Raw genomic sequence first — 25,705 nt, forward strand, 5'->3', positions numbered from 1 at the left:
GCGGGCACGACCGGCCACCTCAGGGCCTCCCCTAGCCTGAGCGCGCGGCGGCGAGTTACATAACGGGCCGCGAGCCGCCGCGCTCTCGCGAGATTTACTCCACCATCACCTCTTCCTCCTCCTCCTCCTCCTCCCCCCCTCCTCGCTCCACGTCAGAAGGAACCGGGCGGAGCGGACAACATGGCGGAACGCAGGCGACACAAGAAGCGGATCCAGGTAGCTCGGCGGAGCCGTGGGGCCGGGGGGCTTGGACGCGCCGGGAGGCGGAGGGAGCGGGGAGGACGTCCCGACCGACCGGGCGGGCGACGGCAGGGTGTCCCTGCGGGGTCGCGGCGCCGGGACGGGCCTGAGGCGGGCGGTGCTGGCGGCCGCTCGGCCGCGGGGTCTGCGGAGCGGCGGGGGGAAGGAAGGGAGGGAGGGAGAGAGGAGGAGGAGGCGCGGCGCTCGGAGCCCCGCATTCCTGCGGCGGCGGCGGGCCCGGGCCTGCGCTGGGAGGCCGGCCTCCTCCGGAGCACGGACGCGGGGCTCCGGGACCTCCGGTCCCTTCCCGGTCCTTCCTGGCGCTCCCGAAATTCAGGCCACGGTAACTGGGGTAGGAGGCGGCGGAGGGCTGACCCGAGGCTCCGCAGCCGGGCTTTGTGCCCCCGGGACGGCGGGCAGCTGCCCCCGGCCGGCCTGCGGGCCCTTCCAGATGTTCCGTGGCGTCTGCCCTCCTTTCCCCATCTCCGTAGTTCTTGAACCGAATAGTCTACTTGACGCTTGCCGGCTCTCTTCCAGGCGACGCGATGTAAACAAACCCTGCCCCGTCGGTGCTGCAATGAGCTGGTGGCACCCAGAGCCTTTGACATGCCAGCTTGTCAGCCTCATGCCCTACATAGCATCCCTCCCTCGTCCATGTGAATGTATGTCACCTGTGCACGTCTTCCCCGCAGTCCTCCCCCCACCCCCCACAGTTGTCTGTTCTTTGTTTAATGTCAGTGTGGGGTAAACATCGATGTGAGTGAGGAGCGCCTCATGAGCTCACCCAGAAACCCAAAGGCTCGATTAAGTGACCGCCTGTAGTAAATTGTTAATCTATCTGTCACAGCTCATCCTTGTCTTTCTGTCCCTCGCTTAGGATGACTTTTCCTTTTTTTAAATTTAATATCTGTTTGTAAAGTTTTATTGATTCATTGGCCTGCGGGTCTTTTGAATTATGTAAGTTAAAACTTTTAAAAGTTGAAAAACTTAAAAAAAATACTGTAGGAAAGATACCGGTGTGTTCAGTAAGTTTGGAATTTGGCAGACATTGACCAAATAATTTTGAACAGAGTGCATAGGGAACTAGAGGCATATTCCAAGTTGACACAGGTCTTAACACCAAAGTGTCCAGACAATAGTAGAAGTTTCTAAGTATGCTATTCCTAGGCTTTTGAAATTTAGTAATGTGGTTTAACATAGATAGTTACTTTATGATAATTTGTATTGAATGTCAGATATGCATCGCCTGTACTCCTTATTTGTAATTACCCCCGGCAGTACAATTTTGTACATTTTTGCCCTTTAATACACATCATTTTACAGTTTTATCCGCTCTTCAATATTGTCATAAAGGTGATAGTAACTTTTTAAATAGCTGCTAGTATTTCAGTTATGAACTTAGGTTAAACAGAAAAGTAGGTAAAGAAGCTTTATGGTACCTTAAGGTAGTGGTCAAAAGCTGCAACTTAGTCATCTTGTACCTATTTGTACTCTAGCTCCACCAATTAGCAAGGACTTTGAAGTTTTGTTTTTTCACCTCAACTTCTGCATTTGTAAGAAGGATTGTTTACCTTGAAGAAAATTCTTTTTAAGGTTGTAGAGTTGGCATGAGAACATTAAGTAAATTAATGGCATTAAAAATTCTTGAAAATGCTTAGTGCATAACCTCTTTCTTGCCCTCCTTCACCAGAATAAAAAAATTAGGTTAGGTTATATTGGTTTTTGTTAAGCACTCCTTAATAAGCTTAAAAATAATTAACAGCCACCTATCCAGTAAATTAACCATTAGGCTATAAGTTATATGAAGTATGGCTATTTACTTTCTGTTTATTTGAGACTCTGAAAACTCAGCTTGGTATTGTGAAATTAAAATTTTTTCCCATCCTCCAACTTAATTTCTATATGGCAGTATAGAATGTTTGTGGAAGATATTACAGTACTACTTTCATACAGCCCAACACATATTTTTTGGTTGTGTGTACATGTGTGTCTATGTGTGGTTATGTGCGCATGGGTCCAGGTGCCAGTGTAGGCCAGAAAGGGGTGTCAGCTCCCAAGGAGCTAGAGTTACAGGCTTCCTGACAGTGTGTGCTAGCATACAAACCTAGGTCTTCTGGAAAAGCAGCCAGTGTTAACCTCAGAAACATTTCTTCAACCTCTTCCAACTGTCCTAGGAGGGAATTCCTCATTTTTATTCCTGTCAAGAACCAAAAACTCTAATATTGGCATTACCTGAGATAAAAAAAGATCGAATGTAATAACAGTTCAGAGTTTGTTACAGAAAAAAGTCTGTTCAAAGACTTTAAAGCAGAAGCATTTATATACTAACAGTTGAGCTTCCTGTTGTTACTTGATGTTTTTGTTTAGAAATGAGTTTTAAGTAGATTCTATTGACCTTGAATTATAGTGGCTTTTTGGGGAAGGGAGGGATATTCGATAGAACCACTTAAGTTGAGAGTTATGTTTCGTTTTGTTTTTATAGCCAATTCATTTGCTTTTCCAGGACAGAATAATTTTAAAATCTGGTGCCCTAACAGAGTTGGAAGCAAGGGGACTGTTATCACATTTCTTTTTTGGACTCAGGACACTGTAACTTGGAAGTGAGCTTGTATGTTAATTGACATTGTGTTGAAAATGTTTAATAACTAACTAGAGTGATGTCAGTCCAAACTAATGAAATACTTAAAACAAAAAAAATCTTGTTTAAGAAAAGCTATTATGCTACACAGAGAAACCCTGTCTCAAAAACCAGAAAAAAAGAAAAGCAATTATGTATTTTTAGGAAATACAGTGACTTTATAGATTAACAAGGCACTAAAAGCATTGATTTGGAATTCTGGTATCATGAAACTTAATTGAAAAGAATCTGATAGAACTTATTTGGAAGCCTCTGTCCTAAGTGAGCCTTGGGAGGGGAGATGGCTCAGGGGCAGAGGCAATTACCTGATGGCTTGAGTTTGATCCTGCAAGGTGGCAAGAGAAAACTGACCTGTAGAACTGTCCTGACTTCTGTTCTACATGCACACACTTACACAGAAAAAAAAAAAAAAAGTTTAGTCCATACATAGTAGGCTTGAAGCTTTCTGGTCTCACCCTCATTCTTACTGACAAACTCATGTCCAGTGAGGTTATGTGATTTGAACTAAGATTGCCTTTAAGTTAATAAAACTAGGTTTAGAGTAGTCATCTAATTTTCAGTGGAATATTCTTTCCACTTTATCATTGACTTAAAAAAGATAAGTTTTGAAATACTTTAATCCCAAACCATTTTACACATATTTAATTTTGTGTATTTCTGTGTACCTTTGTAGAGATATGGTGCACCTTAGTGCATCTGAGGACAGAAAAGGGCATCAGATCTTCTGGAACTGGAGTTACAGGCAGTGATGGGCCACCCAATATGGGTGCTGGGAAGAATGCTAGTGTGTGTTCTTAACCACAGAGCTATCTGTCTAGCTCCCCAAATTCTGAATATAAACTTTTGTAACAAAGATAGTATGACTTATTCCTGCTCAGAGAATCGTCATGTATAGTATTCTGCTTGTATATAGAAATGAGTTCAGTTTTGAAATCTTCAGATGACTTCTGTATCTTAGGACTTGTATAACCTCCATAAGTTATTTTTGTTGTGCCCATCTGTCTCCCTGGCAGTAAAATCATGACATATCATGGGTTTATATGCCTCATTTCATGAAAGAGAAGAAAAATGTTGAGGACTGTTCAGCGAGACTTCAGGTCTGACTTCTCAGGACCTCTGAGGGATAGAGAAAGAACCTAGAAACCTCAGTCTGAAAATTCATCCTCCCCCCACCCACAACATACTGGGCTTAATAGAGAATTTTGCAGTATATAGCAAACCTGTTACCACAGGAAATATGATAGAAGCAAGTTGGAGAGGGGACTGCTATTGTTAGCTTACAGAGCTGTATGACTTTAAGCAAATAGTTTATTCAAGATCCCCTCCAGTTTTCAAAATATCTCCTATTAACCTGTTGGTATTTTCATAAACATACTACTTTTTTATATCTGTGTTCAAATTTACAAATTTATTCACCCCGCTATTGACAGACCAGTAAGTTTATTTCTTTTTAGCAGCAAATTATTTGAAATTCTGTAAGAGTAAAGTCGTTGGCTTGCTCTGGATCTTTTCCTATTTCTTTGTAGTATTTGGGTATTGATATATTCTAAAATATATTAATTAAAAATTTTTATGAATATTCTACCAGTCTTCCTGTCTAAGTAATTTTGGGTTGTGATTAACAACAACCAGTAAATTGGTATCTGGATGCAAAGAAAAGGCAATTTAGGCCAAACTTGTTCGTTCTTTGACTACTTATTCAAAGACAACTGAGAGTTAATGGGGCTAAAAAGTTCTTTTCATTTATTTCAGAGTTGAGCTGTTTTTGTATGTTTTATAAGCATTTACTAATACTCTTAAAAGGCTTTTACTTAATAACAGTGTAGCACAAAAGCAGAAACATATTCTCTTCACAATAAAAGGGAACAAATAGGGAAGATAGTATAAACAAGGTAAGTGTATTTTATGCTGTGTTTAGGCTGCAGCAGGGCAGTCACACAGGATCTCCCCATGTATCCAGCTTATAGTGTCCTAGCTGGTGCTGCTCTCTCTCTCCCTTACAGCAGTCTTTCTAGTACTAAAATCCCAGCAGATGCTCCAAATGATATGTTTTCATCAAGAGCTCTCTGTAGTAACCAGTATCAGTCACTGATACTTTAGGAGAGTACAGTAGACAACTGAATTTTGTGTCCACTTAAAAAGGTTATTCAGTTGTCACTTTTTCTTCTGTCCATTGTTTAGTAGTGCCTTTATCAAGGAAAATACAGAGTTAGGGGAAAAGTTAATTAACTTCATTGTTAAAGTGAAATGTAAAGAATTTTTGCAGATACTTAACAGTGTCTGACTTCCTATAACATTGTCAACCTTCTGAGTTTTTGTATCTTGATATTTTTACATGTGATGCCTTGGTCAGCACTCAGGAAATTAGCACATTTATCTGTGCTGATGGTTTAATTTAAGATTCGTGTACCAAGCCTAAAATGATGATTGTTCTCTAGAATCACTTTTCTTACACATTTCCTGTTATTGAAACTTTCTAAAAAAAATAATATTTTGAACATATTCAACCCAAATCCTCCCGATCCCTTCCTACCTCCCTACCCACCCAACTTTGTGTTTCTTTTTTACTAATTAACATAGAAATCTGACATTTTGTGTCTACTCATTTAATTTACCCTTTACCATTCATCCTATGTACTCTACATTTGAAATGTTTCAAATATGTGTTTCCTTCGATTTGTAGACCAATGTCATATCACATTTATTTGACTGTTACAATAGTCTCCTAACTACTTTTCCTCCTTTGCATGTTTTTCCCTATTCCTCTTGCCTACAATCATAAAAACAATATTTGTTACTTTCCTATTTCTGATCTATTAAAAAACATAGTAATCTTTCTGCTTCTTATGGAATAAAGTTAAAGTTTCCTAGCTTGCCTTAAGGGCTCTTTATTCTCTTTGTACAAATTTAACTTCCTTGTACATTATAACTGATCTCTGTAAGAGTCAATTCTTTGCTCATTTTCAGCTTCATTGTTTATGCTGTTCATTCAGTTTACTCAGAACTTGTCTTTGAAAATCAAGTTCTCTGTAAGACACCTTTTCTGTACACTGATAATTTCACTTCTACTTTTTCTACTTTTAAAATATTTTTATTTATCATTCCTTTGGGAAAATAGCAATTGCTGTTTGAGATATTTATGTAACAAAGTACAGGTATCCTGCTATACTAATATACATTGTAGCATCCAAAGATTATAGGATAAACACTGAGGCAGTATGTATTTGATTGAATGAATGACTTAGATTTATTGAGATATCATTATTTAATCAACCTTCCTTCTTTTGATTTCAAATCAAGTTCCATCCTTGTAACAAGTTACCATTAAATGGATAAACTTTTAAGTTGAAAACAGATGCATTGAATGAGGAAAATCATTTGTTATTGTGCTGCCGTTAATAGGGATAGCCCTTTGACATTTCCCTTTTTGTCACAGTCGTACCAGGGAAGAGAAAATCCCAGACAGCATCTGTGTCCTAGTCATCAGCACCTCAGTTCTTCTCGTCACTACCTTGAAGTAGCTACCTTAGGTTAACTGGTGAATTTTTACAAGCTGTCATCCATTGGTCAGGACACATATCTTTGACTGTGGTTATAACACTTATTTATAGTAACTGTTTCTACTTACTTTGCCATTTAAGCAATCATTATTGGCAGCATCTTATCTTTTAAATTAATGCTTTGTGAGTATTAAAAGGAGCCATACAAGGGTGGGTGGTGGTCTGGAAGCAAGCCTTCTGTAGCACTTGAAAAGGGTTTACAGAACAGATGTGAAATTATTCTAGAGCTTGATTTTCTTACATACATAAGCACACTAAATTAATATTCCTGTGTTGCAGGAAGTTGGTGAACCATCAAAAGAAGAGAAGGCTGTAGCCAAGTATCTTCGATTCAACTGTCCAACAAAGTCCACCAATATGATGGGCCATCGGGTCGATTATTTTATTGGTAGGATTACATCTCTAAAGTCTTACTACTGTACAAATCCTATGAAGTTACCTAAATTAGGATATGTAGAAGTTATGAAAGAGCTTCCATGTGTGATTATTAAAGTTGGGTGATGGGCATATGGCAGTTGATTATCCTGGTCTTACCTTTATGATTGAAAAGTAAAGATAGAGTGCTTTATAATTGGTTTTGTTGGAAATTTAAAAAATAAGATGTATTTTCAGTGTTTGTTGTGAAATACTACCTTTTGTTCAGATAGTGTGATTACATGGAACTAACTAGGTACATTGTTCATTTATTATCCATTCAACCTCATGATAAGCTGGTATCTATAATATAATATAATATAGCCCAGTAGCTTATAAATGGTGGTTGTATTTCTCTGTCTCATCAATTAAACTTCAATTTCCTTACACAGAAGAAATGCCTTCTTTTTGTTATTAATGATTTGATACTCTTAAAATATTAGAAAAATAGACATGCTAATCTCTAAATCTAATGTATTTATTTGCTAGTCACAGTGGTAGATTTCTTTGGTGGGTTACAACTTGAGAATTTTCATTACCATTGAGGGACGAAGGAAGTATTTAGGGTTATTTTTTTATTGTGATTGATGGTTATATACAAATATTTTTGAGAGGATTTTTTTTGTTACTAACATTTCCCCATTAATTTATCTTGCTTTGAGTAATATTATTTATTAACCAATATTGCTGTGAAAGTGCGTATCAATATATTTCATGGGTTGGCCTTAAAGAACGTAGTGGTAGTCATTAGACTTCATTCTATTGTTTTATTTTCTAATATCAGAATGTTGACATTTATAACATGTTTCTTTAGACATGTTTACGTATACTGAATTTTAAATAACAAATTTCTTCTGTAGCTTCAAAAGCAGTGGATTGCCTCTTGGATTCAAAATGGGCAAAGGCCAAGAAAGGAGAGGAAGCTTTATTTACAACCAGGGAGTCTGTGGTTGAATACTGCAACAGGTAATGTTTCTTGGTGAGGGATGACAGTCAGTAATGTCCACTGTTTCCGGAGTGCTGGAGCCTTTTAACCATTTTTTTTTTTTTATAACTAACCACAATGAGCTTTATATGTAACCTGGATTTTATCAGTGGAAATATATTTGTTCTTAGACTTACTATGTTTTTAATTGTGTGTAATTTGTAGTTCTGTTCTTTTACCTTTGTGTATTTTCTAGGGCTACTAAATGAAAGAATCAAGAAAAAATTTAAATGTGTCTACAATTGAACAAGTAGAAAAGGGTCAGAGAGGTTTTTTCCAGATCCTTTCCGGGGACGGCTGCTAACTGTGTTATCCTTAGTTTTTAGTGGCTTTGCCCTGGACTAAGCCAAACTTACTTGCTGTTTTCAGTGACTGTTAATATAGTATTCCTCTTAAAATCAAAACAGCTGCACTATCTGTTCTTGAAGACTTAGGTAAAGTACCTTGCTAACATACATGTTTTTCATTTAGTTACTTTTCTTTGTAAAGAAACTTTTGGTAAAGAATTTATACCTAAAAAAAAAAAAAAAAATCAGTTACCTAAAGAGCATACTTAATAATCTTAATAATCTGTATTAGCTAAATCTTGCTTTATGGTACCAAAGTTTAACATCTGAATATTTGAGATTTTATATTATGTGTTTGCTTGGGAGGTACATATAGCATTTAATAATGGCTGTGCTTAATAGCACTTTAAGTCCACCATCAACCCAATCACATAAAGACAAACATGATATGTACTCACTCATATGTGGATTTTAGACATAGAGTCAAGGATTACCAGCCTACTATCCACACTGCCAGAGAAGCTAGTAAACAAGGACGACCCTTAGACATACTTGGTTCCCCTGGAGAAGGGGAAAGGGTCAAGATCCCCTGAGCAAATTGAGAGCATGGGAAGAGGGGGGAGGGAGCTACCAGAATGAGAAGGGAAGAAGAGGAAGGATGCAGAGGTCATGAGGGAGCAGAAAGGTTGAGTCAGGGGAAGAATAGAAGAAAGGATATGTGATAGGTAGGGTTTTAGTTGGGGGGGTGGTAGGGGAGGATGGGAGGGAGAAGGGAACTGGGATTGTCATGTAAAACAATCTTGTTTCTAATTCAAATTTTAAAAATCTGAAAAAAAAAAAAAGAGTCCACCATCTACCAGGTGTAGTGGCACATACTTATAATCTCCCACTGGAGAGGTGGAGACAGGAAGATCAAGAATTCAAGGTTATTCTTGGGTTAGTCTTGCCTACAAAGTGAATTGGAGGCCAACCTGGACTGCTTGAGATTCTGTCTTTTAGAAAGGAAGGAAGGAAGGAAGGAAGGAAGGAAGGAAGGAAGGAAGGAAGGAAGGAAGGAAAAAGAACATTATTCATTAGAGAACCCTCTTTAAAAAGTGTTAAAGTTTAGATTTACATTTCCCGATGGCTAAGGATGTTGAGCAGTTCACTATGTCTTTCAGCCATTTGAGTTTCTTCTGTTGAGAATTCTCCGTTTAGATCTGTACCCCATTTTTAAATTGGATTATTTGGTATTTTGGTGTCCAGTTTTTGAGTTCTTTGTGTACTTTGGATCAGCCCTCTGTCAAATGTGGGGTTGGTGAAGATCTTCTACATGTCAAACTCCAGTTATGCCAGCACTATTTGCTGAAGATGCTTTCTTTTTTCTATTGTATTTAGCTTCTTTGTCAAAAACCAGGTATTCATAGGTGTGTGGGTTAATATCAGGGTCTTCTATTTGGGTCCATTGGTCCACCTGTCTGTTTTTATGCCAGTACCAAGTTGTTTCGTTACTGTGGCTCTATAATAGAACTTAAAATCAGGGATGCTGATGCCTCTAGTAGTTCCTTTATTGTACAGAATTGTTTTGACTATCCTGGGTTTTTTGTTTTTCCATATGAAGTTGTGTATTGTTCTTTTAAGGTCTGTGAAGAATTGTGTTTGGATTTTGATGGGGATTGCGTTGAATCTGTAGATTGCTTTTGGTAAGATGGCTTTTGTTAATCCTATCTATCCAAGACCATGGGAGATCTCTCCATTTTCTGATATCCTCTTCAGTTTCATTCTTCAAAGACTTAAAGTTCTTGTCATACAGGTTTGTGGCTATTGTGAAAGATGGTATTTCTCTGATTTCTTTTTCAGCCCATTTAACATCTGTATATAGGAGGGCTATTGATTTTTTTGAGTTAATCTTGTATCCTGCCACGTTACTGAAGGTGTTTACCAGTTATAGGAGTTCCCAGGTATTTTTTGGGTCACTTATGTATACTGTCATATCATCTTCAAATAGGGAGAGTTTGACTTCTTCCTTTCCAGTTTGTATCCCCTTAATCTCCTTTTGTTGTCTTATTGCTCTAGCTAAAACTTCGGATACTATATTGAATAGATACGGAGAAAGGGAAAGCCTTGTCTTGTTCCTGATTTTAGTGGAATTGCTTTGAGTTTCTCTCCATCTCATACCTGTCAGAATGGCTAAAATCAAAAACACTGATGAGAGCTTATGCTGAAGAGGTTGTAGAGTAAGGGAAACACTCCTCCATTGCTGGTAAGAATGCAAACTTGTACAGCCATTTTGGAAATCTGTATAATGGTTTCTCAGAAAATTGGGAATCAATCTACCTCAAGACCCAGCAATACCACTTTTAGGTATATACCAAAAGGATGCATACTCATTTGGTCAACTCTGTTCATAGCAACAGTGTTTGTAATAGCCAGAACCTGGAAACAACCTAGATGCCCCTCAACCAAAGAATTGATAAAGAAAATGTGGTACATTGACACAGTAGAGTCATACTGAGTGGTAAAAAAAAAAATAATGACATCTTGAAATTTGCAGGCAAATGGGTGGAACTAGAAAAAAATCATCCTGAGTGAGGTAACCCAGACCCAGAAAGACAAACATGGTATGTACTCACTCATAAGTTGATATTAGGCATAAAGCAAAGAATAACCAAACTATAGTCCACAACCCCAGAGAAGCTAGGTAACAAGGAGGACCCTAAGAGAGACATACATGTATCCCCCTAGGAAGGGGAAATAGACAAGCTCTCCTGAGTAAATTGGGAGTGTGAGAGGGAGGAAAGAGGATGGAAAGGGAGTCAGGAGGAGAACATGAGGGAACAGGATGGTCAAGTTGTGGGAAAGACAGGGAGAGCAAGGAAAGAAATATCTTAATAAGAGGGAGCCGTTATGAGATTATCGAGAAACCTGACACTAGGGAAATTCCCAGGAATACACAAGGATGAGCCTAGATAAAACTAAGCAATAGTGGAGAGGGTGCCTACTGGCCTTCCCTTGTAATCAGATTAAGGATTACCGTAATTGTCAAACCTTCATCTAGTAACTGATGGAAGCAGATGCAGAGATCCACAGCTAAGCACTGGGCCGAGCTTCCAGAGTCCAGTTGAAGAGAGGGAGGAGAGATAATATGAGCAAAAGGGTCAAGACCATGATGGGGATACCCCCAGAAACAGCTGACCCAAGATAGTGGGAGATCTCTAACTCCAGACTGACAGCTGGGGAACCTGCATAAGACTGAACTAAGCCCCTGATTGCAGGAGCTAATGAAGACATGTAGCCCCAGAGTTCAGGACTGTTGTGGTACAAGGGACTACTCAGTGCCACGCCCATGACCTGTTCATCTTGCAGAGAACAAAAGTGCATGGGCACTTGGGTCCCAGTTACAGGGATTCACTAAAGTTACCTTGGGCCAAGAAGATAAGAGACTTCTTTTGATGCTCAGCATAAAATGGCAACATAGCCAGGACTATAACCATAGTTTTCTTTCTTCAGAGTGGAAGTGAGCCTGAAAACCTCCTCTGAGAGCACATACTGGCATCAAGGCATACAGGACTGAGTTCTCTAACATACTGGGATACAACCACACAAAAAGACAGGAAAGCAGAAGGGTGACTAGCTGTGCAGAGAAAAGGGGTCAACAGGAGTGGGAGGGGAACAAGAGTGGATAATGGGGACATATTTGGTTGAAATGCATTAGTACATGAAAATGTCACAGTGAAAAACAATATATGCTAATAAATACAAAAAAACTTAAAGTTAATAATTATCAAATATTTCTTAGTTGCTGAATGACCAGAGATGATGCATTTCAGAAACAAGTTTTATTTGGGGATTAGTGCTGAAGTAACAATGATAGGTTTATATTTACTATGTTGTATAGTAATTTGTCTGATGAGAATTTCAAAATATAACCTTCCCTCTCTGCTTCAAGGAGAGTTTGTTTCCACGTTTTCGTGAGAGAGAGAGAGAGAGAGAGAGAGAGAGAGAGAGAGAGAGAGAGAGAGAGAGATGAGAATATGTGTGTATGACAGTTGCAGGAACTGGGATATAGCAAAGTTAAAAGCCTGTCCAAGGTCAGATCCCTTACTTTCCATCCTTGCATCATGTCTCCTCCAACAAGTTAATGGTGCATTTATTGAAGCAAAAGTTAATCTGTGTCACTTGCCAATATTACTGTTAAGGATATTAAATCTGTGAGCCTAAATCTCTTAGGAGAGCAGCCAGTATTAGTTCACACATTGTGGTGTTTTAGGAGCCTTAATACCTTGTTATATAAAAAGTTTTAAAAGATATGGCTTAGGGGTTAAGAGCCCTTGCTGCTCTTGTAAAGGAATCCAGTTTGTTTCCCAGCACCCACATGGCATATCATAACCCTCTGTTACTCCAGTTCCAGAGGATCTGGTACCCTTTTCTGATGTATGTGGACACCAAGTACACACATACACTGTACTTACATAGTGTAAGACACTCAGCATACACATAAAATTTAAATTTAAAAAAGGGGGAAAAAAGAGAAAAAAAAATATGTATCTTTAAAAAAAGAGAGAGACCTGAAACTTGAAGAATGTCCTAGAGACAAACTCACTTTGAATTATAAGTTATTCCTACTCATGTCTGGTTGTTTGTGTTCTTTCCGCACTAAAATAAAGGACTGGACCTAAGATGGTATCAGCTACTTCTGATAAACCATAAAGTCCTCATGATGACAGTTCTCATGGGTTCTTGCTCAATCACCACAATAAGACTTGTCCAGTTTCATTTCTAAAGCAACTAAGTGGAGTCTGCCAGAGTGAAAAATGGTATGCTAGTATTTTAGGAATATTGTCTTCTCTTTTTTTTAACATTTAGTTATTTTTATTTTATGTGTATGAGTGTTTGGCTGCATGTTTGTGTACTGTGTGTACCTGGTACCTGTGGAGACTAGGAAAGAATATTGGCTTCCCCTGGAACTTCAGTTAGATGGTTGTGAGCTGCCATATGGGTGCTGGAAACCAAACTCTTGTCCTCTATAAGAGGAACCTCGTCCTCTAGCAAGTACTCCTACTTGCTGAGTCATCTCTCCAGTCCCAATGGTGTATTTTTTAGTCTATATACATAAACTCTTTAACCCAATTTCAGTGAGGTGTTGTATCACCAACCCACAATCTAGTATCTAAATGTTCTCTTTACTCTTGTTTGTTTGCTACATTCCTTCTCCAATCTGATCTTTCTGAGGTGCTAACTCTCCACTTTCCCTGCGTGATTCTCTTTTTCCCTCAGGCCACATTAACCTTCATATCTGTGGTTCTCTGGTCTCAAACTCAGATCTGCCTGCCTCTGCCTCCCAAGTGCTGGGATTAAAAGTATGCACCACCATCCCCTAGTGATTTTATTGTTTCTTAGTGGCTGAGTAACACTCTATTGTGTAAATGTACCACATTGTCTTTATCTATTCATTTGTTACTGAACATCTTGGTTGTTTATAATTTCTGGCTGTAGAGAAGCAATAGACATGACTGAGCAAGTGTCTCTAGTAACATAAACCTTTACCTTTATGTCCAAGAGTGGTATGGCAGGATCTTGAGGTAGATAGATTCCCATCTTCCCGATGAGCTGCCACACTGATTTATTTCCAAAGTGGCTATGCAAGTTTTCGCTCCTACCAACAATGAAGGTATGTTCCCCTTGCCTCCACATCCTTGCCAGCATGAGCTGTCATTGTGTTATTGATCTTTTCTGTTATGTTTGGTGTAAGATGAAGTCTCAAAGTATTTTTGGTTTGCATTTCCCTGATAACTAAGGATGTTGAACTTTTCTTTTAAGTGCTTCTCAGCCATTTGGGTTTCTTGTTTTGAGAATTCTGTTTAGATATATACCATATTTTTTAATTGGGTTGTTTTCTTGATTTTTTTTTTGAGTTTTTTATATATCTTGGATATTAGCCCTCTATCGGATGTATAGTTGATAAAAATCTTTTCCCATTCTGGAAGCTGCTCCTTTATCCAAATGACATTGTTTTATGCTATGCAGAAGCTTCTCAGTTTCTTGAGGTCCCTTTTATTGACTGTTGTTGTTCTTAGTGCCGGTGTCCTGTTCAGACAGTCTTCTTTCTGTGCCATCGAGTTCAAGGCTATTCCCACTTTCTCTTCTATCTGATTCAATGTATGTGGCCTTATGTTGAGGTCTTTGATCCATTTGGAGTTGAGTTTTATGCAGGTGGTAAGTATGGGTCTGTTTGGGATTTTTTTTTTTTCCTTTTTTTGAACACTACATGAATTTGCAAGTCATCCTTGCACAGGGGCCATGCTAATCTCTCTGTATCATTCCAATTTTAGTAAATGTGCTGCCGAAGCAAGAACTGTTTGGGATTCTTGTACATGCAACCATCCAATTTGACCAGAACCATTTGTTGAAGATACTTTCTTTTTTTTCAGTGTGTATTTCTGGCTTCTTTATCAAAAATCAGGTGTCCGTAGGTGTGTGGATTTTTCTGGGACTTCAATTTGAGTCCATTAATGGACATGTCTGTTTTTGTGCCAATACCATGCTGTTTTCATTACTAAAGTATTATAGTACAGTTTGAGGTCAGAGATGGTGATACCTCCAGTAAGTGGTGGTGGCTGTTTTATTCAAGATTGTTTTAACTATCCTGGGTTTTTTGTGTTTTCCGATGAAGATTAAAATTTTCCTTTCAAGATATCTTTCATGAATTGTGTTGGACTTTTGATGGGGATTACAGTGAATCTGCAGATTACTTTTGATAGGATGGCCAATTTTACTATATTAATCCTACTGATCCATGAGCATGGGAGATCTCCCTATTTTCTGATTGTCTTAAAGTTTTTATCATACAAGTCTTTCATTTGCTTGGTTAGAGTTACCCCAAGATGGTTTATATTATTTGAGGTTGTTGTGAAAGGTGTTGTTTCCTCAACTTCTTTATTGGTCCATTTGTCATTTGTATATAGGAGGGCTATTGATTTTTATGAGTTAATTTTTTTATCCAGCTACTTTGCTGAAAGTGTTTATCAGCTGTAAGAGTTCCCTGGTGGAATTTTTAGGATCACTTACTTATCCTGTCATATCAACTGCAAATAATGGTACTTTGACTTTTTCTCTTCCTATTTGTATCCCCTTGATCTCCTTCAGTTGTCTTACTGCTCTAGCTAAAACTTCAAGTACTATATTGAGTAAATATGGAGAGAGTGAACAGCCTTGTCTTGTCCTGATTTTAGTGGAATTGTTCTTAGTTTCTCTCTATTTAAGCTGATGTTAGCTGAGGGCTTGCTGTGAAGTGCCTTTATTATGCTGTGGTTACATGCTTGGCCTTGCTGGGTGTGGGCAGCCATGCCTGAGGAGCAGCAGAAGCAGCAGTCCTGGAAGTTGCAAGGTCTGTGATTGAGGAAGTAGTTTTTTGCTTAAATGATTGAGAATAGTTTTTTTCTAATGATGTAGAGAAAATTCTAAATAACTATAATATTACTTATAGTTAGTCACATTACTATTTTGGGAAGAAGTTTTTATATGTGGGCGTCTATAATATAAACTAAAAAAATTTGGGGTTTTCTCATTAAAATTATGTATTTCTGATTCAATATTGAGTGATAATATAAACAAAATTAGAATATATCTTTAACAATTTAACAATTTTTCAAGACATTCTGAAGTTAAAGATCATTCCTCTTCATATTTAAGTAACTCACTAGCCTACTATTATTAAATTCCCCTTTGTACTTATAAGGAGTAATCATTAAAGTTTCATTTCAAATTTTTATTTACACATTACCAAGCAGATATAAATAGCATTTATGGGGAGGGCAGTTGGAACAGTTGTACAATTATATACTAAATATATGCTTCTGAACAAGAATACGCCAAATGAGGAAATCTTGACATTCACTGTGTAGGATGCCCATGAGCTAGAATTAATTGGGCAGCACATGGAAACCCAGTCAGTCACATCGTAATGACTAAAACAAACTAGTCATCTGGACAGAGAGGGGAAAATGTACTAATAAGCAAGGGCTATCGAGCATGCTGGATTATACACCAGGGAGGCATAAGTAGCAGGGTGAATAGTTTCTCGTGTAGAATTATAGTGTTAGAAAGAAAACAAAATAAATAACAATGAGATTGACTTACTTTGGAATCAGCTAAACTTCTGAATTCATTAAAGAATGAATGTGATCTATTTTTTAGTGGTTTAAGTCTAGAGAAGGAGCAAACATATAATAAATAATCCAGTAAGGTAAGTACTGTTGACAAAATAGCAGGAAGTGAAAGGGGATAAAGTGGTCTTATTTTAAACAAGTTAGGTTGTAATTCAGAGAAAACTTGAAAGAAGTAAGAGTGAAACAAAAATGCATGCCTTTTTAGAGGAAGACTATTCCGAATGATGTGAACAGCCTTTGAAACTACTGACCTAGGATTACAGCATTTTGCCTCAAATTTGCACAGTTTTTAGATTCTTCTTGTGTGGATTGAAGTTTCTGTCCTCACTAGTCCCACAGCCATTCAGTCCCAAATAAACACACAGAGGCTTATATTAGTTTAAACTGTTGGCCAATGACTCAGGCTAGCTCTCTCTTAATTATGAACCCTTTTCTATTAATCTATGTATCTCCACATGGTCTTGGCTTATTGGAGAATGCCCAGGCATCCTACCTTCCCGGTAGCTCCTTGGTGTCTTCCTGGCGACTCACTCTCTGCATTCCTCTCCCCATAATTCTAGTCTGGTCTGGTATCACTGCCTATACTTCCTGCCTGGCTATATCCTGTCTTTCATTGGCTGAAACAGCTTTATTCATCAACCAGTAAAAGAAACATTTATTCACAGCATATAGAAGCGCATCCCCCGGTCATCCTTGTGAGAATCCTTATCAAATTGTAGAAATGTCTTAGTTTATGTAATTACTCATCACTTACTTGAAGATACACAGCATGGTTGACTGAATAATGAAGTACATGCTGAGAAACAGCCCTCCATAAAATAGCTGGAAAGACATGAATAGTACCAGGCAGTCATGAATACATTGTTCTCTGTTGACTTTTTTCTTTTGAGACAGGGTTTCTCTGTGTAGCTTTGTAGATCAGGCTGGCCTCAAACTCACAGAGATCCACCTCCCTCTGCCTCCCTATGCTGGGATTAAAGGCGTGTGCCACCACTGCCCAGCTTTTTTTTAAAAAAAAATAATTTATTTAACTTTTTATTTTATATGCATTGGTGTGAAGGTATCAGACCCCCTGGAACTGGAGTTACAGACAGTGCAAGCTGCCATGTGCATGCTGGGAATTGAACCCTGAACCTCTGAAAGAACAGCCAGTATTCTCAACTGCTGCGCTATCTCTCCAGCCCCAGACATTTCTTAAATAAACTATTTTCCTCGGTATTATTTTTACTCCTGCAATAGAGACATAGCATTAAGTGAGAATTAGTCTTAATTACCGACAGTGTATCTAGCGTAGTACTGCTATGTCGTGAGTCTCAAAGCAGTAATGTCCCTTATGTTAGTTCAACTGACAGTTTTGACAGCTTTTCATAGTCTGGCTGGCTATTGGGATTTTTTCCTTTGTAAAATTTCTTATACTTTTTTATGCTTATTCTATTTCACTGTATTTTTCCATAGGCTTATTGATTGTAATTTCTTTTATGAGTTGCCAGTTCATATCTTCCTTTACTTACTTTATTTAGGTCTTGATATTTTTGCCTTTTTTTTTTTTTTTACAAAGTTTGTATATTTGTGATTGATGGGAAGTGTAATACTAGAACTGTCACTTTCCCCCAAGGCTTTTAAAGAAACAGTTTTTTCATCGAGCCCTAAAAGTAATGAAAATGAAGTATGATAAAGACATAAAAAAAGAAAAAGATAAAGGAAAATCTGAAAGTGGGAAAGAAGATGATAAAAAGAGCAAGAAAGAAACTGTAAAAGAAGAAAAGACAAAAAAGGAAAAAGAAAAAAAGAAAGATGGTGAAAAGGAAGAGTCCAAAAAGGTAAGTTTCCCTGGAGTTAAATTACAACTTTAAAAATCACTGTGGGGCTGGAAAGATGGCACCAAATCTGCTCTTCGGAGGACCCAGGATCAGTTTCCCCACATGGAGGCTCATAATCTCTGTTGACTCATGTTCTGTGGTGTCTTCTGGCCACCTTGAAAGTTCTGCATGCACATGGTGCAGGCATAAATGCAGGAAAAATGTGCATACACGTAAATAAGAAAGTAAAAATCATTCGTAAGGCTTTTACAGCCACGTGAGATAACTATCAGGACTATTTGTAAACACTGATCTTAAGGGTTTTTACTAGTATTGAAAATAGGACTTTTCATAAATGTCACAGCTTTTGCTGACTGAAGTGTTTTATTCTATTCACCTGTCTGTTCATAGGAGGAAACACCAGGAACTCCAAAAAAGAAGGAAACTAAGAAAAAATTCAAACTTGAGCCACATGATGATCAAGTTTTTCTGGATGGAAATGAGGTAAGATTAGAATACTGGATTTGAGTATGATAGAACTCCAGTTTTTCATAGAACAAATCTTAGAAGTATATTTGATGCCATTACTATGAGAAGAAATAATTTAGAAAAATCTAGTAATACATTTAATTACATGAAAATAACTAATCTAGTTTTATAAGAAGTTAGAATCAGAGTTGACTGGGTGAGTGATAATGAAACCTGAAATCACAACAGTTTAATACAAAATAGATGCTTACTCCTTTCTCGTGAATATACTGTAGGGGTGAGCAGCTCAGGCAGGAAATGCTCCATTGCAGCCCAAGTTCCTCCTTTCTTTTTTCCTGTGTTAGAATCTTTTTGCCAAAGTGCCTCATGGTCCATGATGACTGTTAATCTTAAAACTACATCCACAGAGAAAAAGGAATGAGAGGTGCGTGCCTTCTTTTTTAGCAAACCATCTTATGAACACACTTGTATTCACTGATTACCTGAAGTGAAGTCTTGAAAATGCACTTTTTATATTGAGGGTTTAATTTGCCCAGTTAAAATACAGAATTTCTATTACTATCAAAGAAGCAACAGAATGGTTCTTGAGGATCACCTACTGTTCTCTGGCTCTTCAACAGTGTCTCATCAGACATAGCTGTTGAGAGGCCTGAAATTTGCAACATTGCTAATGCGTTGTTCAAGGAGATAGTTCCATTATACCTTTTGTAATGAGGTTTGTGTGGTGATGGCCTTGCATGAAGACTGTTATGGTAGTCACTTAACTGCTATAGAAATAGTAACTATGTCCTAGTTGCTGAACTATTGTGAATTTCAAGATATATTCTGTCTTGATACACTTATGCCAATTGCCAAATATATAAAAAGCAGAGTCTCCTAGGGACCTCTGTTTAAAATTCTGCAATGAGAAGAGCTCATATATCTTGAGTGAAGTGTTCAGCATATCAGTATGTGCCAAATACTTCACAGGTGCTGAATGGTCCAGTAAAATACATTGAAATTGTCTGCAAGGAAGTTTTCATAGTCTGGTAAATACATAAACACATAAACATCTTTCTGTATTACATTGTAGTAAGCATTACTGGTGTGAGAATACCAATTAGCTTGATTTAATTAGGAAGGATAAGTAGAGTCTGGACACTGTGGACACCTGACTTAAGCCTTCAGAACTGACTGGCAGATTGCCCATAGTACCAGGAAAGAATTATAGGTGTTAGGGAGGGGGCAGACTGAACAAAAACTTTATGCTTGTCATCTTGAAAAGGTTAGGTTGTGTATACACACTCATACACTCATTCTCTCTTTCTCTCTCTCTCTCTCTCTCTCTCTCTCTCTCTCTCTCTCTCTCTCTCTCTCTCTCACACACACACACACACACACACACACACTCAAGAAACACCCTGTCTCCAGACTTTTAAAATTGGAAAATGTCTCCTTTTAAAATATAAGGTTTTATTTAATAAGTGGTGATTAGCAAAATTAATGTTTATGAATCTAATTCCCAGGGAAAATGTAAACAGTAAAATAGAGATTGAATTAGAATCCCAAATGTAAGAAATATAAATTAGTCAGAAAAAGAAAACAAAAGGTGTTGTTCAAAATAGTACTAGGAAATGAAAGAATACTGTAATTTACAGAACCTAGGATCTAAAACTAAGTGTCTTAGTGATTGAGTATAATTCTGATCTGAAAGGAAAAGGTTGTTAGTGTGTTAGAAGTTAGGGCTGCCTTTGAGGAACCATTCACAGTATGGAAGTAGACTTTACTTACAAATGTGACCATAGACCTTTTAAGCACTGAGGTTTCTTGATTCTTCTAGGTTTATGTGTGGATCTATGACCCAGTTCACATTAAAACATTTGTCATGGGATTAATTCTTGGTAAGTAGGAGGATATAAGTAGCTTTTCAGTATAATCTAAAGTTTAGAGGGCAAAATGTAGGCACCCAAAGGAAACTAAAGTAAGACCTGTTTAAGAGGGAACTGTTAAAGAGGATACTTTACATACATAAAGTTAGAATATAAGTAATAAACTAAAATTATTTGTAATAACTAAAAGATTTTTAAGAGATTAACATGGTAGAACAACCTGTTTTGGGTTTTTTTGTTTGTTTGTTTTTTTGTTTTTTTAAAGATAAATGTAGCTCACAGAGGAAGAATCACACTGACCATTCATTGTGAATTGAAGACTTGATCATAATACATAGTGAAGTAGCAAAGATGAAAGTTATAAAAGATAACAGTGAAAGTCCTGGGGGAGGGGTGACCATACTCCACCAATTGATAATATATTGCTTTTTACCTTTACAGAGGCAATTTGGCAATATTTTTCAAATTGTAGATATAAACACATTGACCCTGTAAGTTTTGCAGGAATTTATCCTATATCCACACATTTTGTGCACACAGATGAACACAGTGTATGCACTTACTTGTTTACTATTTTAATCCACATGTTACATTTAAAGAAAACAGTCTAGTAAAATATTGCTCAAATTTTAAATGCCTGTGTCTTTTAACCTACCAATTACATTGAAAAGAATTCATTGTTATGCTTTTTTCAGTGTTGTTGGGTTTTGTTTGTTGTTGTAGTACCTGGAATCAAACACAGAGTCTTATACATGCTAAGCAAGCACTTCACCACTGAACTATACCCCCAAGCCTAGAACTCATTGTGTTTTATAATCCCAGTCATGCAATATGCATGCACAAGTATATTTGCAGGAGTATTGTCTCTTACCAAGTGAAACTGAAAGTAATTCAAGTTCCTCAGTAGAAGAATGACATAATGGCAGTGTAATAGAAATTCATGAAGCTTTTAAAGAATAAAAAGAGAAAACCACCAAAGAGGGAAATTACATAAGTTCATTTATTTAGAAAAGGTTATTTGTAACTAATTTTTATTGTACTTAAGTAGTCTCTGGGAGTAGAATAAGCTTAGTAGTGTTTACCACTGAACAGTGGGACAAAAGCTGAATAATTTCGTCTTCACTGTAGCCTTTAACTCATTTTTTATATGGATATTAAACTTGTATATGTATTTTTTTTAAAGTTTGGGGGCAAGATTGGGTGGGAAAGAATAATTTAACAAATAACAAAAACAGATACTAGTTAAAATATGATTGGTCAATAGGATGTTATAGGATCCCATTTAGAGGAACTTAAAGTAAGAATTGAAAATTAATTAAACCCAAAAGGATAGTGCTGTAGATTGCTTACAGTGTGGGAGTCACTTGATCATTAATTCCTTTTGATATCTCATTCCAATAAAAACAGGTATTTATCAGATACAAAGTAGATTAGTTTTGGAAGGGTGACATAGCTTATATAGTATATAATAAGAATATACATCTTAATGGTAAAGACCTAAGAACCAGGATTCGAATTTCTTAACAGTTTCCCCGGAGGCCCTACTATAATTGAAAAAAGCTAGAGGTGCTTATGTATAGTTGCCTTAACCACTCTGCCCATTTTTTTTAAGAGTCTGTGAATCTGATTCCCCAGGGGGGAGGGGTGGGGAGTCTTCAGAATTTTGAGACTAGGGTATTGTTTTGTTGATTTTGTTGTTTTTTGTTTTGTTTTGTTTTGTCTTGTCTTGGTTTGGTTTTGATTTTTCTTTGTTTTGTTTTGTTTTTTTTTGTTTGTTTGTTTTTCGAGACGGGGTTTCTCTGTGGCGTTAGAGGCTGTCCTGGAACTAGCTCTTGTAGACCAGGCTGATCTCGAACTCACAGAGATCCGTCTGCCTCTGCCTCCCTAGTGCTGGGATTAAAGGCATACGCCACCAACGCCTGGCTTTGGTTTTGATTTTTCAAAACAGGGTTTCTCTGTGTAACCCTAGCTGTCCTGGAACTCAATTTGTAGACCAGGCTGGCCTCAAACTCACAGAGATCTCCCTGCCATTGCCTCCCAAGTGCTAGGATTAAAGGTATGCGCCACCACAGTCCAGCTGGGGGGTTTTTTGTTTTGTTTTATCTTTTAAGCTTCCTTACTCCTAATATTTTTTTTTTAAATAGCTTCAGAATGACAATAGTTGGTGATTCAAGGAATAGTTTTAATTTATAGACAGTAATTTTTATAACTAATGTAATCTGGACTTTTAAAACATAATAACCTAGTTTAAGAACAATATTGAGTGAAATTGCTGATAATTCATCACTTTTATGCAAATAGTACTTTCTTGCTTCAGGTATTTATCAGTTCCCCCCTAAGAAAAGAATATGTTCACTGTTAATTGTAATCAAGCCATTAAAACATTTGTTCTAAAAGTTTCAGCTTTTTTGTGTGTAACTTTGTCATTTCTTATTCTAGTTATTGCAGTAATAGCAGCCACCCTCTTCCCTCTCTGGCCAGCAGAAATGAGAGTAGGTGTATATTACCTCAGTGTGGGCGCAGGCTGTTTTGTAGCCAGCATTCTTCTCCTTGCTATCGGTAAGTGTCTAATAATAATCATCTTGGTATAAGGTAAGTGTTGAGCACTTAGACCTTAACCCTGAACTCCAATGATGCTGAATAGCAAGATTAACACAGATAAATCAAGACGTGTTCAACCTTCCTTTCTAGGTCAAATCTCAGAGCCCAGAACTGACTATATTGGCTCTTATTGGAATTTGCTATATCTTTTCAAAATTTAATCTTTTGTTAGTATTGCATTTGATAAATGAACATAATTCTGTACAGAATAAGTACAATTTACTTATTTAATTATATGCATATATATCTATATGTGTGTACACATTGAGGGATGATTAAATCAAGTTAAAATATCCATTCCCTTGTTTAGCCATTACTTTTATGGTGAGACTTTTGAAATTTACTCTTAGTTTAAACATATATTACTATATTTTAATCTGCATGTAGTTGTGTTTTAAAAATAGCTAGAATGAAGATTTATTTTTGTAGTGGTGAATCATTATTAGATATTTGAGGTAAGGTAAATGTAACTTATATTAAATATTTAAGTTTAATTCATGTATTCAGTTAAGTGGTTCTAAACAATTTGTTTGCCACTTTAGGGACAATTACAACTTTTCACTTGGGTATCAAAATTAATTCTAGATAATTAAGAAATTAAGTGACTAAAAACCAAATAGGAAAATAAAGTGAATGTATTTTAACATTCAGAATTATTGAGCTCTTTTATGCCTTTAATTTTTAAAGACAGGATCCCACTACATAGCCCTAGCTGGCCTAAACTCACTCTATAGACCAGGCTGGCCTCAAACACACAGAGACCCACCTGCCTCTGCCTTTCCAAGTGCTAGAATTATAAGCACATGCCACCACTCCCAGCCAAGAGTAGTATTGTTTTATAGAAAAATAAATCTATTGTTGAAAGACACAACTTGACCAACATTAACTAAACTAGATTCTTACTCTCTGATTTAATTTTTATTTCTGTAAAGTATCATTGCTATAGCCCTAAACAGTTTTTCTAATCACACCTCCCCCTGGTCACCAGGGCATTCTGAATTGGTGCTACCATCCACATGAACCCAGGAATTTGTCTGCTACTTTTCAGTCTACTGTGGTGACAGACCTCCCCTGCCCCCCATTTCATCTGTGATCCCTGACTAAATGAGCCCTTTTCCACCTAACTTTCATTTTTTTTCCTTCCTCTAGCTTAGTCACCTTGAGAAAAATCCCTTGCTGCTTCTGCAGACAGCACAGCACAATTGTAGGCCAAGAAATAATACCCAATCCTATTAAACAGGTAACTAGTGTCAGTGTGATGCCTATATCAAGGAGAAAAGCCATAGACTTTGAACTCACATTTACATACAGTAAGATGGATGTCACCTGGCTGTCAAACCAGTGAAATTTACAGAAGTTCCTTGAAGTTTTTCAGCAGAGGGTTAGCTCTACTGAATAAAATTATTCTAGTTGCTGTATTTAACTCATAGTCAATGTAATTTGTTAGATTGTTTTGATCTTTAAAATGTTGTTTCTTGAGTTTTGAAAATATTTTTCCAGGTTCCTATGTATATAATATTGTATGGATCAGATAGCCTTCCAATTAAAGTAAGAAACAAACCCAACATGTAATTACAAATATATATTCTAAGACAAGGTCTCATGTCTTGAGACCAAGCTAGGATCAAGATTGCTATGTATCAGAGAATGACCTTGAATTTATGAGCCCCTGTTTCTATTTCCCAAGTGCTGTGATTAGGCATGCCTCACCATGCCTGGTTTTATGTGGTGCTGAGATTAAACCCAGGGCCATTTCCTGCTTACTAGGCAAGCACTCTACCAACTGAGCCCACCCTCCAAATTTTTCTTTGAAATAGTTTTGATCTATGGTCCACTTACAAATCCTGTGGTTTAGAATTGTTCAAAATTAGGAATTTTTTAATATGCATGGTTAATATCACTGGCATTAAAATAAGACTGGCATTTTTCTGAAATGTGGCGCTTTCACTACAAGAATGGTAGGGTGGTACATGTTGTTTTTCTGTGGCTCATTCTTTTATCTATTGGCATATAAAACTGGAATGTAAAAATTCTGCTATGTGCTATGCTCAGTTTACGTGTCGTAAAAAGTTCAGTGTTATTTACAACCTATCTAAAATGGTTTTTCTTGGATTTGATAAAATATTTCACATGTCTTACAACTTTGTGAGTCAACTAAAACATCATAATTTGTATTTGAAGGAAAAAATGTATTGCCTCTTTAAAAGTTGCTGATTATCTCTTTTATCGGTGTAATTTACTTGTAAATTATAAATATACTTACCTTCTTTGTGTCATAAAACTTATTTGATATATTTTTAGTCTCATGAAAATAAAAATACTACTTTATAAGAAAGATAACTTACAAGTACTGCTTTATAAAGTATGGCATATATAAAACTCATTGTCCTTTAATTTATCCAAAGCACAATAATGAAAAAAGCATGGGTCGGCTATTTTGTAAGCTGTCTTTAAAATTGAAAATATGTGATTAAAAAAAAAAAAACAGAACAAACCAAAACTGGTTACCCTAGAACATTTGTATAATCATTGAGACCTTTTAAAAAAGAAAACAAGCCAGATGTGGTGGCACACACCTTTAGTCCCCACACTCAAGGCAGAAGCAGGCAGGTCTCTGAGTTTGAGGCCAGTTTGGTCTACTGAGCAAGTTCCAAGAGAGCCAGGGCTATAGGAAACC

At 37.2% G+C, this 25,705-nt stretch overlaps 1 protein-coding gene and 1 non-coding gene across 3 annotated transcripts in view; one reads left to right on the forward strand and one right to left on the reverse strand.

The window, feature by feature from the left end:
- Positions 1-59: 59 nt before the first annotated feature.
- The window catches only part of Sec62 (SEC62 homolog, preprotein translocation factor), a 28,332-nt gene continuing 2,686 nt past the window's right edge, over positions 60-25,705 (forward strand). For both annotated transcript variants that reach the window (XM_027392044.2, XM_027392045.2), the window contains exons 1-7: positions 60-216; positions 6,718-6,826; positions 7,713-7,818; positions 17,887-18,091; positions 18,482-18,574; positions 20,379-20,439; positions 22,867-22,986. In XM_027392044.2, the coding sequence (XP_027247845.1) occupies positions 181-216; positions 6,718-6,826; positions 7,713-7,818; positions 17,887-18,091; positions 18,482-18,574; positions 20,379-20,439; positions 22,867-22,986 (730 nt within the window). In that variant the 5' untranslated portion in view covers positions 60-180. The remainder of the gene's footprint in view (positions 217-6,717; positions 6,827-7,712; positions 7,819-17,886; positions 18,092-18,481; positions 18,575-20,378; positions 20,440-22,866; positions 22,987-25,705) is intronic.
- LOC113833037 lies at positions 14,354-14,459 on the reverse strand. The gene has a single exon (XR_003480583.1). It is a non-coding gene; the product is annotated as a U6 spliceosomal RNA (small nuclear RNA).

This window comes from Cricetulus griseus (genome assembly GCF_003668045.3).
Source record: "Cricetulus griseus strain 17A/GY chromosome 1 unlocalized genomic scaffold, alternate assembly CriGri-PICRH-1.0 chr1_0, whole genome shotgun sequence".
In the NCBI taxonomy this organism is placed as follows: Eukaryota; Metazoa; Chordata; class Mammalia; order Rodentia; family Cricetidae; genus Cricetulus; species Cricetulus griseus.